The sequence below is a fragment of the Danio aesculapii genome, chromosome 7, assembly GCF_903798145.1.
Source record: "Danio aesculapii chromosome 7, fDanAes4.1, whole genome shotgun sequence".
Taxonomy (NCBI): domain Eukaryota; kingdom Metazoa; phylum Chordata; class Actinopteri; order Cypriniformes; family Danionidae; genus Danio; species Danio aesculapii.
The window spans coordinates 12,011,648-12,029,760 of record NC_079441.1 but is presented as its reverse complement, the minus strand read 5'-3'; the positions used below and the strand labels follow the sequence as shown (position 1 = coordinate 12,029,760).

The window sequence follows — 18,113 nt, the reverse complement described above, 5'->3', positions numbered from 1 at the left end:
AAGCAAAGAAAAAACTAAGTAAAAAAAAAAAGAAAGAAAAAAGAAAGAAAGAAAAAGATGGAAGGAAGGAATAAGGGAGGGTGGAAGGAAGAAAGGGAGGGAGGAAGAAAGGGACAGAAGGAAAGACCGACATTGTGCCAAAACTAATTGTGTTTTTTTTCTGCTGAAGACAAAGTTAGATATTTTGAAGAATGTTGGCATTCAGTGACTTCCATAGTGAGAAAACATACTATGGAAGTCAATTACTACCAGTTACCAACATCTACAATGTTTTTTGAGTTCAGCAGTAAAATAATTAATGAAAAGTCATCCAGGTTTGGAACCATTGGAGGGTAAATGCTGAAAAACACTAATTAATAATCCAGTTGATTATATTTCAAGACATGTTGAATCTGCATGTGTGTTTTTCTATACACACACTGATGGAATGATACACTAATCATAATCAAAATCTGACCTGCCAAGAAAATTTATTTGCCGCCCACCCACAGATTCTATATATTCGAGAAGCTACTAAATACATCGATTACCACTGCATCTAAAAGAAGGTGCAGACAGACATGCAATCAAACTAAACGTACAGAAAGCAGCCAATCTGAGGATTGAACATCCAACCCACACACTTAGACGATGTGCGCAAACACACAGTGCTGCAAATACAAGCACATTTCAAAGCAGAAGTCTGTGAGCTCGTGTTCGAATTTGGAGTTCATTCAAAGTTGACGAGCGACTGCATTCTTCTCTTTACAGACGCTTCACAACAGACGGGGCCATCTTATCTTTCTTCCACTTCCCTGCACAAAAGAGAAACTTAAACCCAATTGGGGTTTTGGGAAAAGAGCCAAAGCATTTGATCCAAAATGTCAAAGGTGTGGAGTTTGTTGTGAATCCAGCATCAGAATTGTTGTTGCCCACAGCTCTTAGGTTTTAAGTAGTTAAAGAAAATATGAGAAATCAGAGTCGGACATCTAGAAAACAATGTGAATCACTCCTTTGATACACAAGGGGGCGAGGTTACTCAAGGCTGCCCTCATACGGGTTAGTGCAAATAAACAAAAGTTCACAGCGGTTTCAGGTTTTCCAAAGCTATCCAAGCAGACAATACCGCAAACAAACCCACAAACACTGAAGGAATTCAGCATGTCTTGGAAAGGATGGATGTTTTTATCCTGTATGTAAATTTCAAAAGCCCCAAATATCAAAGGGAATTCTGGATATGATTACTTCCAAGAAAATGGGAAGGAATATCAAATACACACTAGCCGGTTTCCATCCTAATGTCAAGAGAATCTTTTTAAAGTTCACAAAAAAGCAAAGATTTCAAATGCAAAATTTCCATCAAGTTGTTAAAGCAGCTAACTGTAGTGTAATAAGTTGCGTACAATGCAAAAAAGCGATAACTTGCGTAAAAAATAAAATAAAATTTATAAAGTGAGTAAATTTGTTGTAACTTGAAATTATAAAGTTGACTTAATTTTTTTAATTATGCCCAATTAAAAATTGAAAGGAAAGATGGAAGAAAAGAGGATGGAAATAAGAGGAAAGAAAGAAGGAAAGAAGGAAAGAAAGAAAGAAAGAAAGAAAGAAAGATTAATGGAAAGACAGAAAAAAATGGAAGGAAAGAAAAAAGAAAGAAAAATATGAATGGAAAGAAAGAAAGAAAGAGAAAAAGATTAATGGAAAGTAAGAAAAAAATGGAAGGAAAGGAAAAAGAAAAATATGAATGGAAAGAATGAAAGAAAGAAAGAAAGAAAAAGAAAGAAAGAAAAAGAAAGAAAGAAAGAAAGAAAAAGAAAGAAAGAAAAAGAAAGAAAGAGAGAAAGAAAGAGAGAAAGAAAGAAAGAGAGAAAGAGAGAAAGAAAGAAAGAAAGAAAGAAAGAAAGAAAGAAAGAAAGAAAGAAAAAGAAAGAGAGAAAGAAAGAAAGAAAGAAGAAAGAAAGAAAGAGAGAAAGAAAGAAAGAAAGAAAGAGAGAAAGAAAGAAAGAAAGAAAGAAAGAAAGAAAGAAAGAAAGAAAGAGAGAAAGAAAGAGAAAGAAAGAAAGAAAGAAAGAAAGAAAGAGAGAAAGAAAGAAAGAAAGAAAGAAAAAGAAAGAAAGAAAGAAAGAAAAAGATTAATGGAAAGAAAGAAAGAAAGAAAGAAAGAAAGAAAGAAAGAAAGAAAGAAAAAAAGAAAGATAGAAAGATAGAAAGAAAGAAAGAAAGAAAGAAAGAAAGAAAGAAAGAAAGAAAGAAAGAAAGAAAAAAAGATTAATGGAAAGACAGAAAAAAATGAAGGAAAGAAAAAAGAAAGAAAAATATGAATGGAAAGAAAGAAAGAAAGAGAAAAAGATTAATGGAAAGTAAGAAAAAAATGGAAGGAAAGGAAAAAGAAAAATATGAATGGAAAGAATGAAAGAAAGAAAAAGAAAGAAAGAAAAAGAAAGAAAGAAAAAGAAAGAAAGAAAAAGAAAGAAAGAAAGAAAAAGAAAGAAAGAAAAAGAAAGAAAGAGAGAAAGAAAGAAAGAGAGAAAGAAAGAGAAAGAAAGAAAGAAAGAAAGAAAGAAAGAAAAGAAAAAGAAAGAAAGAAAAAGAAAGAAAGAGAGAAAGAAAGAAAGAAAAGAAAAAGAAAGAAAGAAAGAAAGAAAGAGAGAAAGAAAGAAAGAAAGAAAGAAAGAAAGAGAGAAAGAAAGAAAGAAGAAAGCAAGAAAGAAAGAAAAAGAAAGAAAGAAAGAAAGAAAGAAAGAAAGAAAAAGAAAGAAAGAGAGAAAGAAAGAGAGAAAGAAAGAAAGAGAGAAAGAAAGAGAGAAAGAAAGAAAGAAAGAAAGAGAGAAAGAAAGAAAGAGAGAAAGAAAGAAAGAAAGAAAGAAAGAAAGAAAAGAAAAAGAAAGAAAGAAAAAGAAAGAAAGAGAGAAAGAAAAGAAAAAGAAAGAAAGAGAGAAAGAAAGAAAGAAAGAAAGAAAGAAAAGAAAAAGAAAAAGAAAGAAAGAGGGAAAGAAAGAAAGAAAGAAAGAAAGAAAGAAAGAAAGAAAGAAAGAAAGAAAGAAAGAAAGAAAGAAAGAAAGAAAGATTAATGGAAAGTAAGAAAAAAAATGGAAGGAAAGGAAAAAGAAAAATATGAATGGAAAGAAAGAAAGAAAGAAAGAAAAAGAAAGAAAGAGAGAAAGAAAGAAAGAGAGAAAGAAAGAAAGAAAGAGAGAAAGAAAGAAAGAAAGAGAGAAAGAAAAAAATGGAAGGAAAGGAAAAAGAAAAATATGAATGGAAAGAAAGAAAGAAAAAGAAAGAAAAAGAAAGAAAGAGAGAAAGAGAGAAAGAGAGAAAGAAAGAAAGAAAGACAGAAAGAAAGAAAGAAAGAAAGAAAGAAAGAAAGAAAGAAAGAAAGAAAGAAAGAAAGAAAAAGATTAATGGAAAGTAAGAACAAAAAAATGGAAGAAAAAAAAAGAAAGAAAAATGATGGAAGGGAAGAAAGAAAGGAAAGAAGAGCAAAGAAAAAATAAAGGAGGAAAGAAAAAATGAATGAAGGATAGATTAAAGGAAAAAAGAGAAAGAAAAAAGAAAAAGAAAAAAGAAAGAGGGACAGAAGAAAAAAGAAAGAAACAGAAAGAAAGAAAAAAGAAAGAAGGAAAAAAAGAAGAAAAAGAAAGAAAAATACAATGAAAGAAAAGGAGGAGGAAAAGAAGGACAAGAAAAGAAAGGATGAAAGGAAAGAATGAGCAGAGGAAAGATTCAAGGAAAAACTCCTTTATTAGTTTGATCAGCTGTGTTTAATTAGGGTTGGAACTGAACTGTGCAGGGCTGCGGCCCTCCAGGAATTGAGTTTGACATCCCTGCAGGTAAAATCAGCAATGATCACCTTAAGCAACAACGACAGGAAAATGACACTTTTTTTCCTTAAAATGACTTTCAATATTTACAGTCAAGCCAGAAATGATTCATACCGCCAGCAAACTCTGACTTCAAGTTTATTTTAAATGTAAATAAAAGCTGAGAATTTTTCTTCAACAATGATGCTTCGGCCTTATTTTGTGTGTACATTGTCTTATTATCTTTTAGGATAAGCCTGAGTCATTTCCAGTCAAAATAATAATAATAAAAATAAATAAATAAATAAATAAATAAATAAATGGCTGGTTGAAATAAAACAAATTTAATCCAGAATTTTCCTGGGGTGTGAATAATCTCAGGGTTGACTATGTTAACTATAATTATAATAAACAAAACAGAATTTGAGTAGCCACTTCTCAAATAATAAAAAAATAATACCATTCATTCATTTTCCTTCAGCTTAGTCCCTCATTTAACAGGGGTCACCACAGGGTAGGTAATTAACTGCCAACTATTTCACAATATGTTTTAGCCAGCTGCAACCCAGTACTGGGAAATAAACTACGGCCAATTTAGTTTATCTAATTCCCCTATAGCTCATGTCTTTGGACTGTGGGGGAACCCGAAGCACCAGGAGGAAACCCACTCCAACACAGAGAACATGCAAACTCCACACAGAAATGCCAACTGACCCAGCCGCGACTTGAACCAGCAACCTTCTTGATGTGAGGCGACAGCGCTAACTACTGAGCCACCGTGCCACCAAAATCTTAATATCACAAGCTTAGTGTAAACAAACAAAAGGTTAGTGGTTTTAGCTTTTCAAAGCTACCTGAAAGCTTCAGTCCAGACACACACTACAGAAACATACAGAAAAATGTCTTGTATATCATGAATGCTTTTATCCTCTACACAAAATAACACTGGATATGATTACTTCCCAGAAAACGAGAATACATATACACATGTATACACTGTGGTAATAAAAGCAGGGATGTGTTTGTTTTTATTATTCAAAGAGTAAACACAAACAATCTACAACATCTCCCCTCAAAATGCAACAACAAAGCAATTTCAACAATGGACTCCACTGTTTCCTTCAAGTCTTCCAAACCAATATTGCTGCTTAATGAGTTCTGGCAGAGGAATTAGCCGCGTTGTGTGCCTGCCATCTCCGCTAGCATGCTGCCATCTTCACATTGGGCTTTCCTGCATCTGCCATTTCAGGCTGATGTTATGGGTCATTTGTCCAAAAAACCTTCTATTCTCTCCGTCCCCCATGGTCCTTTAGGAGAAGGATCTGCAGCTTATTAAGCAAAGATTTCCCCTATGGATTCAAGGTGAAATGGGTACTGCTTCACATTAGGAGACTAATTCAAAAACAGATGCTTTAGAGAGAAACTAAAGCAGAGCTGACAAAAAAAGCGAGAGATGGACCATAATTCACTACCCATCTGCATATGAAGGGAGATTTGACACACAGCTTTCATTTAGTGCAAGAAAATGTGCAGTTAAATAAAACTGTCACAGTGCTAAGGTGTATTGGGTGTTTGCTAACTAAACCCATTTCCCTATAATAGGCCCAAAGGCCCGGTTTACACCTGCTGTTAAGATGCGATTTGGTCGATTGGTGCACAAGTAGACGAGAGAGACACATTCACATTTACTCCTGGTGTTTTAAAGTCCTTTCACTTCCCTGATTACTAAGAGATGAAGATCTATGGGTGAATGCATGTATGGGCTTTATGGTCTAATTACCACTAAGCACCATAACTCATTCATTTATTTTCCTTCAGCATAGTGCCTTATATATTAGAGGTCACCACAGAGGAATGAACTGCCAACTATTCCGGCATATGTTTTATGCAGGGGATGCCCTTCCAGCCACAACCCATTACTAGGAAACACCCATACACTCTCAAAATCACACATGAACTCATACACTACGGCCAATTTAGTTCATCCAATTCACTTATAGCGCATGTCAAACTGCTATAAGTGGTCCTCCGGGTGCTCCAGTTTCTCCCACAGTCCAAAGATATGCGCTATAAGTGAATTTGCTGAACAAAATTGGCCACAGTGTATGAGAGTGTGCGTGAATGAGAGTGTACGGGTGTTTCCTGGTACTGGGTTGCAGCTGGAAGGGCATCTGCTGCGCAAAAACATATGCTGGAATAGTTGGCAGTTCATTCTGCTGTGGCGACCCCTGATAAATTAGGGACTAAGCTGAAGGTTAATTAATGAATGAATGGATACCTGAGGTACTTTTATTTATTTTTATACTTTAATTTGCTAGTCTGGTTTGTATCCATGTTTCCTTCATTCTTCTTTCCCATGGTATAACTAATTTTTTTCTACGTAGTCATTATCTTTAAAGGGCACCTATGGTGAAAAATCTACTTTTCAAGCAGTCTGGACAGACATGTGCGCAGGTATGGTATATAGACCGTCATATTGGGGTGAAATAAACACACCATCCTTTTTTTTTTTCAATTTAGCAACATAAAAATGGTGGACCAATTGGAGCGGTTTTCAGATCGTCCACAACTTTATGTAGGAGTGCGGTCCCCCCACCCACCGAATTGATTGACAGCTGTGGGTATTAACATGTCTGGTAGTCATGTGTATAATCACATCAACAAGACCAGACGTGCACAAAGCAACCGGGAATAAAAGGTGTGTTCAGTTCGCTAGGATCATCAATCATCATCAAATGTGATCAAGAGTGAGTTTCACATGTTTAAAATGTTTTAAACAGAGCATGTGTGTAATGAATTACAGCGATTTAGCTTAGCTTTACTTCATCAGCACAGCCGCGTGTCAGAACAATTATAAAGGAAGACGCTTCAATCCCGGTTTGTGGACGTTAAATCAGGTTTACTTTGTTCATTAACATAACATATATTCATACAGCAGTGAGGATTAACCTATATAATGTCACATTTGCGTGCAAAAAGAGTGCAAAGCTAAACGGGTGCTCTGTCTGTCTGTGACTCATCGATGCAACTGCACAATAAATACTCATTGGTAAAGTTCTTACTGTAGTATTTCTTACAAACGCTACGTGAGATCTGCTTCCTTTAAGTCTGTCTGTTGTCTGACGCAGCCGAGGGAGGAGATTAAGGCACGCAGAAACGGTGGGCGGGGAGGACTAGCCTTAAAGGCGCAGTACGACAAAACTGCCCCCTAGTGCAAAAATGTATAAAATAGAATCTTGCAAAAGGTATAAAGAAAAATCTGATGGGTGTTTTGAGCTGAAACTTTACACACATTCTGGAGACGCAAAACACTTATATTAAATCTGAAAAAAGGGCTAACCTACTGTAGGTGCCCTTTAAATAATCTTAGAAAAGAGGGCTTAACATCAAGCAGAGCTTCACCACATTGTCGACTGTTACTTTTGCGCAGGCCCTTATATTTTTTAATGCATTCTGACTGGCTGTCAGAGTTTATCATTTATTAAGGGTAAAAATCATACTGAAAGTGATCCAAACAATATTGCTTCTCTACATCTTTATAGTCAGGATCTGAACTCTGCTGTTTTACATTCAGAACAATTTTTAGTACTCTATCGTTATCTTTCGTTCCATTTTTGACTGTTCATTAAACCATCAAGGCGTCAAATAAAAAGGTGAAACTAATATCAATTGACAGCAATTAAAAACAGAGACACATTGTGCACCTGTAATCCGTCAATGGAGAAGAAACATTATTTAATAATATAGTTTTTACTGGTTTACAAAAGGCACATTGCGTTGATTTTTATAGTTTTAAATGACGTTTTGCACGTACATGTATGACAAAAATAGATGTTTCATTCGCACTATTATGATAATAAACCACAGAGCCTGATTTGTGTGATGTTTTACTGAAACACAAGTGCAAAGCCTGTAGCCTACATTTAAAATCATTTGTATGCCAAATAAACATATCTAGCTTACATTTCTGTAAAAATATATCTATAATAAATTAAAATTCAGTGTTAACCTGATTTCTCAATTGCAATCTATACTGATATGGATTCTTAAATCTCAAGATCAAATCCGTATACTAAAACATTTGAAGACTCTTGTAATCAACAACAGTCTTTCCACTGTCAAAAGACTGAACCTCAGAAAAGCATTTATACCTCAGAAATATGCATTATTTGTTTGATTATTTATCTTAAAAGCTTTATTTGTTCAACTCTTTCTTTGTTTTGTTACGGATTAAAAAATAAATGCAGTTACATCACTACAAAATAACTGCTATAAAAAATAAAATAAATAAATAAAATAAACAATTAAGTCAAATAAATAAAAAATATAAAACATAAATCAAATAAATTTAAAAATATTTAAAAATTAATAAAAAGTAAAAAATAAAAATAAATATAATTTAAATAAAAATACATACATATCTGTGTTCAATGTTTCGGTAAAATTTATAAAAGGCAGATTTTGATGCAAGTATACAAATAATTAAACAAAAATAATTATTTAAAAAAGTAACAAAATAATTGAATCAGTTAAGCCTAAATTTCAGGTTTTGGCCCATGAACCATCACTAATATTATGGTTTATCTATAGATAGAGTTAAGTGTTTCCTCTAGGATTTTTCCAGCTGTGGCGGCAGGCCTTTTTTACACAGGTCTACTAACTACCTGTGGCGTTATTTCAATGACAAATGTCATGATCGCATTTATGTAATAGCCTACGAGCATGCGGATCTCTTTGCTTGCGTGCCGATTTTTTCTGCTTATGCACAAAACTTTTTGCACGCCCCCTCAAATATAAGCCGCTTTGAGAGCACGCAGATCTTCTTGTGCGCTCTCAAATAAACGCTGCTGAGGTGCGATTTAGTGCGTTTATGTAACGGGTATGTCTCCAGCATATATTAGATTTGCTAGGAATATTTATGAATGCCTTCGGTATTAATGCGTCCTGAAGTAAAGTAAAATGGCTATACGTCATGTTTGCTGCCTTCAAGCATCACGCACCTGTCACAGTCAGCCAGTCAGTCAGTCAGCACGTAACCTTAAAGGGTTAAACAAATAACGCACAGCCCTACTACGATTACAGTAAAGTTCACACTGTTATAATTCACTTACCTTTTAATACATTTTGGTGCGATTATCACCTGCTATTAAAAAAATATGAGTTTGAATGTGAATTGAATTGTGAATGAGAAGCTGTAATGTAGCCGTGGCGGGATGAATCTTGGCGTGGCGATCCCCGCCATGGAAGAATGAATGTAGCGGAAACCATGCAGTTATGTAACAATTTATTATTATTTTTTTTAATAAATACCCAGAAAGGTTCAAACATACTGTGGGTTACTGAATCACAGTAATTAATTGTGAAAAATACAATTAGTGAAAAATACTTTCAACATCCACATCAAAGTTCCTGAAAGCAATGAAGGTCAAGATGCTCCAGGATTGGCCAGCCCAGTCACCAGACATGAACATTATTGAGCATGTCTGGAGTAAGATGAAGGAGGAGGTATTGAAGATGAATCCAAAGAGTCTTAATGAACTCTGGGAGTCCTGCAAGAACACTTTCTTTGCCATTCCAGATGACTTTATTAATAAGTGATTTGAGTCATTGCAGAGATGCATGGATGCAGTCCTCCAAGCTCATGGGAGTCATTCACAATATTCATTCTTATTCCACTGCAGCATGACTTTATATTCTATACTGGACATTATTTTGGTTAAGTGACAAGACCTTTGTCTAAGCAAAGTCAGACCTTACTGTCCTAATTAAAGAATTAAATATCAAGGCATGATCATATTTTATTTAGGTAAAATAAGCTTAATCTAGAGGCCTTTGCCTTTCATATAAGCCACTTCTGATACCAAATGATCATCTAGAAGTTATTATTTGTGGTTCCTAAAATTTGGATAGGTGACAAGGCTTTTGTCAGGCAGTGTATGTGGTGATTTTCATTTTTGGGTGAACTACTCCTTTACCATCTCCTTTAGTCCAGTAAAAGAAAACATTTTAAGGTAAATCACAGCACAATTCAGCTGAAACACTGCATCGTATTGCTGAACTAAGCAGCTGAGATTCATCTGTAGGCTCCTGGCTAACAGTTTTTGGAGTGGATGTGGAGAGCAAAAGCATTATCAATGACATTAATCCAGAGTCCAACTGGCCACAGACAGCTGGCAGCGTGGAGGAGAGTAATGAAAGAAAATCTGCACTCAACAGGATAAAAGCACCTCAGCCAATTAAATGGATTACATACACTACAGTCCAAATCTGTGGCTCGAAGGGACGTATGCTAGAGCCTGTGATAACCGTCCCACACCAGCTCATGAAGCCATCTCTAATGGAGTTCCTCTTTCCAAGTGCTCTGGGTGAGGACGATCCCTCATACTGTACACCGAGACCAAGCTAATCTGAATGTGAAACTAATCTGATGTCTCACTAAGGTGTTTTGCAATGCAAATGTTGGAGTGGACAGGGTGTGCTCTGTGTGCTGATAGAATAGACTGTACGTGATGAAACATAGAAAACGGCAGTGAAATGTGCCGACTCACCTCCGATCTTGGCATTATAGGCCACTCCGACACCACAGATGTCATTATCGGCCACAGCAGCGACCTCTCCAGCACAACGCGTCCCGTGCCTTGAAAATTAAGAGAAAAAAGACTGAATTAAACCTCATTTTTCTGCAAATATCTGTACAATTTTTATAATTACACATTTGTAATATGGCCGCATTAGTATTCATGTTATTAAAATAAAAATCAAGCAATTATTTATACAACAAATTATACAATTTTCAGAAGTTTCTAAAGAAGTTTCTGAAGAAATAAAGATAAACATGTTGCGTATAATTTACACTCAAAAAGACATTTGCTGTTTGTTCAAACGACCCATTTTAAAAGAGTTAAAACACAATTCTTGAGTTTTTTTGCAACAATTATTTAATGTTCAATCCACTTAATTTTGTAAACTAATAAGCTAACTTAATTCCTTTATGTTGTCCCAACATAAATCGGTTGTGTAGAACCCAGCATTTATTACAGTGTAGATTAAACATATATTATAGCATACATTATTAATGTACCTAATAAAAACAGCTTGCTGTCAATAAATAAATAATATATTAAATTATTCATAATTCAAAACTTTCTAGATAGATTCATATACTTGCCAGTATGGCAAGTTGTCAGATTGCAATATTGCAAAGGTATTATATTATATTATATTATATTATATTATATTATATTATATTATATTATATTATATTATATTATATTATATTATATTATATTAGACTAAATAAATTATAACAATGTATAGAATGTGTAAATAATATAACACTATATACAAATACAGTACAATATAATATAATATATAAAAAAAATTGGGCTGCACAATATATCATTTTAGCATCAATATCAAAATGTATGAATCTGCAATCGTCACGTGGCAGGATGTGAGTCATTTGAGTTTAAAGTGAAACTTTCATAAAGAGAAAGTAATTGTGTTATTAATATTAATAATTGTGTGTGTTTTTAAGATCTGTGACTGTGTAAGCGAGGAATTAAAGCGAGGACAAGCGAGGAATTAAAAAATTACTACAACTATTAATTTTTCCAAATAGAACTATTGAATTTATGTTGTGAAGTATCGCAATTTAAATCGCAGAAATTCAAACTTTCGTAATGTACGTTTTCCAATATCATGCAGCTAAAAAATAAATAAAAATAAAACAACAACAACAACAACAAAAAAAATAATAATAATCAAAATACTACAAAATTACTTGAAGTGATGCATCCTATGATCGAGCAGATATGAAGAAATGCATATGATTCTTCCTAAACCTGAATCAGACACTTTAAGACCTGCCAAAGACAGCTGGATCAAACTAAAAAAAAAAAAAAAAAAAAACTGGCCTCTGGCATCCTGCAGGGCTCATTCAGAGCTCTTCTGCATGTGTGAAGAGTTGTGCTGTATCTGTTCAACACGACAGCAGGTGACACTCTGATAACCGCAGCCTCATAACATCACAGCCTGTGACAATGTGCAAATGATACTCGCTGCATGCTTTTCATCTCAGTTAATGAGGACTAAAAGGCAGGGAAGCAGCTACAGAACCTCCATGTTTAGAACAGGGATGTGTCACCAATGCCATCTGTGAGTTAGTTTTATTAAAGGCTTTGTCACATTAGAAGCAATACATATTTCCACAGCTACAGTACATAAATAGGTTTCAAAGTCATGGTCATCCTTGGTAAATATGAACAACGAAGAGTGAAAATAAATCTGCTTTATGCTTTTTCATTATGCATTATCATCATTTCATTTTAATTTCATTGGAACTAAACAATTGATGATAAAGAGGAAAGTCATGTTACGACATAAATGTTTTTCTTTGACACATGGTGGCCAAGATTTTGCTCAATGTATCTCTGAAGCATATTTCCATTGATATTTCTACATTTTTTAATACACCAGGTAGGTTGCAAATCACAAAAGAGTCTGATCATGGCTCTCTGTTCTACAGGGGTATAATTATGAAGCACATAGGCCAACTAATCTGTCATTTATCCATCACACAATGAGTAATAACAAAGAATATAGTTCTGATATCCAGTAAAAGTGTTGGGTTAACAAAAAAAGGAAGTAAAAAGAAAAATTGAAAGAAAAAGATAGAAAATAATCAAGCACTGAAAATGTGCATTTCCACCATTAGGTCAGTAATTAAAAAGTTCCAATCAAAATGTTGATGTGAATCGACCTGAAAAACAATGTGTGTCTGTGAGAAGGATTGTTTGAAATGCTCTCCAAGAAAAAAAAAACTGCAGAAATAAAAACAATCTTAGGGTTTGAAAGCCTCAGAAAGGAAAAAACAGCTCTGTTCGGTTTAATGTTTGGCACAGTTTCACATAAAAATTCTCTGCACACTTTCAGCTCTGGCATTTTCAAGTTTCAGACAACTGGACGATTCTACAACTGAATGAAATAAAAAGTGTTTCAAGAGTAAAGACACAAGGTGGACTTATTTCACACAGGGATATGAAATGGATAATATTCAGCTGTTTCCACAAGTAAATAAACTGCATCATATATAGAGCCTTATCATACACCTGACGCAATGAAGTGCAAGACGTGTTTGACCTGATGTGCTGCTATTTTCAGACCAGCGCAACCTTAATTTTCCCGTTTTGTGCCACATTGTTTAAAAAGCAAATTCCTTTGCGCCGCTTTGTGGACTTATTGGTGTGCCGGTCTAAAAAGGAGGTGTGTTAAGGCGCATTGTTGGCGTGTTGCTATTTTGAAGAACTAAAATAGACTGCGCAATAGACCAGCTGAAAGCAGGTCTTAAGTCGAGTGCAGAAAGCATTAGTTGTGTGCCTTAAACATGTACACATTGCTTAATACACACAGGATGTATAGCAGTACACATAATATCTTTACAAATGAAATAATATCTTTACAAAATGAAAAAATAATTATTTCTAATTTATAATAAGAAATTATTATTTTCTATATAAATATAAAAACCACTGCCGCCATGCCTTCATCTCAGTGGGCTTTTTTCAGTTTATGACAATTTGTATTTGTATAATGTTTTATTATTATATGCACATTTTTATTTGTTTTAATAAAAACAAGCTTAGATTTGTCCACCTGTTGAATTTTTTGGACCAAATGGGGCATATGACGCGTTGACACGTGTTCGGACACACCCTTAATGCTTTTGCACGATACGCTTTAGACTTTGCGCCTAGATCATTAAAATAGAGTCCATAATGTTGCAGGCCTATTTTTCTTTTTAATGGTTCAAGGACAATAGCTACGATTCCATTCACCTATTTATTATGCTCATTTGAGAATATTGAATAAAAAAAAAAAGCTTAAGAAGGAATACCAAGATGCACATATATTTAGAAAATATGCCCCCCAAAAAAACCTAAGTTTACTGATTTAGGCCCAATCCCAATTCTACCCCTTAGTCTTCCCCTTACCCCTAGCCCTCTTTTTGCATGTTCCCGTGAAGGGGTAGGGGTGTTCTAATTCTCTTTAGCTTGAAGGCGTAGGGCTAAGGGGAAGGGGTAGATAGCCCTTTGAACTGAGATTTTTCAGGACCACACTTGAAACCAAGGGGTAAGAAAATTTCCCAGAATACACCAGCCACAACGGCAGCATAACTGCACCCGGAAAGAGATCCACAAATTTGTGTTTTTTTGTCATTATTACGATTTTTTGCAACAAATAAGCAAATGTTTTGATATATTCATAACCGCGTTTGTGTTTTACCATCAAAAAACAACTAAAATTAAAACTTTCGCTATCTATAATCCATAATAATAACTCTCACAACATTCTGACACTATGATACTGGAATACCCTGTCAAAAAAGTCTAGTGCGTGGGAATGGGCTTTTTACAGTGTCTGCTGTAGTTAATGTTGCTTTCTTGTGTTTAGATAGATGAATATGGCCACTGTGTAAATGTGCAGTACAGTTATGATCTTGCCACATTATATGGTTATAACACGATATATGCCTTCAATGATTTCCTGAAGATAAATACCAAAAAAAGACACAACTGGTCTGATCTCATATGAAGCATGAGATCGAGATGACGTGATGACGTGTGCAGGTGCAGTAGTGCTGTCCCATTTCTTAGGGGTAAATTTTGAAGCCCTTACACTTCACACTTGGTTTTGAGGGCCAATGGGAAGGGGTAGGGGTAGAAAAATAGAATTAGGATTGACTCAAGACTAAGAATCCAATAAAAAAATGTATAAAAACTATGATGGAAACGCACAGAAAAAAATTCAGCAAAACAAAGTCATGAGATTTTAACAGATCATGTGAAAACAGAGCACATTGTAAAATATCTGAAATGCTGTTTTGGTCATTCTAAAATGTTTTAGCCAAAGTCCACTCACTAATTTACACGCTAATTATCATCTCTGGATGAAATATACATGATAATAATGCAAAACACACAAAATAATCACAAAAATGGGTAACTGAGCACAAAACGTAAGGCCAACCCAGAGCCCTGACCCGAACCTTATTGAAAATGGCCGGGTAAACATGAACAAACATAAAACCAGATAACCTGAAGTTTCTTGAGAGGTTCTGTGGAAAAATGCTCTGTAATGTCTTTCCTGGATTCCTCCATCCTCACATTCAGAACTGTTATCTACGTAAACTGATGTTGCAAAAATGACTGAATAAATGGGTGCCAATAATTTAGACCAATGTGTATTGGAGAAAAGCATTCATTATTAGTTTCATAATTAGTAATTACATAATTAGTTCCACTGCTCATTTACAAAAGTTTTATTTAAATTGAAGTATTCACAGCTTTTGCTCAAATTCACTGCAAATGTGGCAATGTATATAGTATATGCACACTTATTGCACCACACACAAGCATAAGAGATTCCAATAGACTAAATCATAAATCCAGACTCTGTCCTAATAATCTTACGGGTCACAGGCGTACAAGAGTCAAGAGAGAAATGGTGGCTAAAGATGGAGTTAAACAGCACAAAGGAAGGATCAGTGAAATCCCAGGAGATTCCCTGCAGTCATCAGTCCATACAGAGAAAGCATGAGATCAGCCAGGCCAATGACTCCGACTTACTCAAGCCTACAATAAGGAGGATCATGGGACCTAGATTACATCCATAAAAAAGGAGGAGGTTTTATGGAAACTGAGTTTATGGATTGTGGAAACAACAGAGGGGTATTTGTGTGAATGCATGCAGGATTACCAAACACAGAATGTGTTCAAGTGACGTAAAGTCTGAGAGATACATGACACAGAATCATGTGGTGGTGATAGTGATAAGAGTTTTATTGCCATTGGTTTGTTTTTTGTCTGTGTACTATCTTGAAGTTAAACAAAAGTTTTAATTCATTGAAGGACAAAATGCATGGGCCATCTACAGTACAGTATAACATTTTGGTAACCTTTTTTGATTAAAAATTCATGCTATTAACAAGCCATTAACTAAGGCTATTAGCTCAAGCTACTAATAGAGTAAATAATAAGGTAGAAGTTGGTTTTAGGTTTTGGATAGGATTAGGGATGTAGAATAAAAGTCATACTTCATAAACTACTAAAACAGTTACTATTGCAATAATAGGCAGGTAATAGGTCAGATGTTAATAGTATAAATTGACAAACTAAAGCATTACTGACTGTTTTTTTACTATGTAATATTTGCTTCATAACACATTTAATATTTTTTCAAAAACTTAGCTTCCCATTATAGTTATTTTACCTATTTATTTATTTAGTTAGTTATTATTTATTTATTTGTTTATTTATTTAGTTATTTGTTTTTTTGTTAGTGTTTATTTATTTTTATTTTATTGCCATTTTTTAGTTTACATTGCTCATACATTTTTCTATATAGTAAAAACATATTATATCTGCATAAAATTACATTTCCTTAAAATTCGACCAATTAAATATAACAATCGAAAATTAATAAAAATGTTTAATAATACATTATAATAAATAAAAAAGGGATAATTAATTATAAAATGTATTATATAAATCCAACCACTATAATAATAAAATATAATAAAATATAATATAATATAATATAATATAATATAATATAATATAATATAATATAATATAATATAATATAATATAAAATAATATAATATAATAAAATATAATATAATAAAATATAATATAATAATACATTTTTTCTTTCAAAAAAGGTTTTCTGTAAGTTTATATTCTAAACTTTAGATTTACAACATTAAAATACGTAATTGCTATTTTAACTGACATATTTAGAGGCTGCCATTCTGCTGCTCTCGAAACATCACAATATGATGAAGACAAATGTGGCGAATGTTCACCGTTCATCAAGACGACACATGGGTGAGTGGCACACTTTAATGAAAAACTAGACCAGATGCTCCACGACATATTTCTTCAACACAGATGACCTGAATGACAGAGTCTGTGCAGACAGAAACACTGCCAGCATCTGCATTTCTAACACAATCACACAGCAATAAATAACTTTTTGATTTAGTGGCTAAATTATATGAATTTGCAGGGTTTATGCAGGTTTCAAAGTCAAATTTAAGACTTTATGAAATTTCAGACTTATACAGGGCTTAATTTTTCTAATGGCCTGGTTGGTCTCACAGAAAAGACGTTTTCTTGCCCCATAAAAAAAAAAATGTTTAAAATGCATCAATAAAATGCATTAATAATAATAATACATGATAATATATAAGACTAACTTTTTATACAAGAAAAATTGCATAAAAACTATGAAAACACTCTCAGAATAAATTTCAGTTAAAAAAAAAAAAAAAAAAGTCATGAGATTTTGTTTTAACAGATCATGTGAAAACCGGGCACACTGTAAAATATCTGAAATGTTGTTTTGGTCATTCTAAAATGTTTTAGCCAAAGTCCACTCACTGATTTTCATCTCTGGATGGAAACATACTATTTATTTATTTATTTATATATATATATATATATTTATTTATATATATATATATATTTATTTATATATATATATATATATATATATATATATATATATATAAATAAATATATATATATATATATATATATATATATATGTATATATATATATATATATATATATATATATATATATATATATATATATATATATATATATTTATATATATATATATTTATATATATATATATATATGTATATATATACATATATATATACATATATATATACATATATATATACATATATATATATATATATATATATATACATATATACATATATATATATATATATATATATATACATATATATATATATATATATATATATATATATATATATATATATATATATATACATATATATATATATATATATATATATATACATATATATATATATATATATATATATATATATATATATATACATATATATATATATATATACATATATATATATATATACATATATATATATATATATATATACATATATATATATATATATATACATATATATATATATATATATACATATATATATATATACATATATATATATATATATATATATATATATATATATATATATATATATATATATATATATATATATATATATATATATATATATATATATATATATATATATATATATATATATATATATATATATATATATATATATATATATATATATATAATAATGCAAAAAAAAAAAAAAATCTTCACAACAAGGAGTAATTGAGCACAAAATGTAAGGTTCTGGCATGGCCAACCCAGAGCCCTGATCTGAACCTTATTGAAAATGGCTGGG

The 18,113-nt window shown here is 32.5% G+C and overlaps 1 protein-coding gene across 1 annotated transcript in view; it reads right to left on the bottom strand.

Annotated features, from left to right (window-relative positions):
• furina (furin (paired basic amino acid cleaving enzyme) a) overlaps positions 1 to 18,113 on the bottom strand; it is a 194,600-nt gene that overhangs the window by 45,730 nt on the left and 130,757 nt on the right. The window contains exon 7 of the mRNA XM_056461050.1: positions 10,328 to 10,416. Coding sequence (XP_056317025.1) covers positions 10,328 to 10,416 — 89 coding nt within the window. The remainder of the gene's footprint in view (positions 1 to 10,327; positions 10,417 to 18,113) is intronic.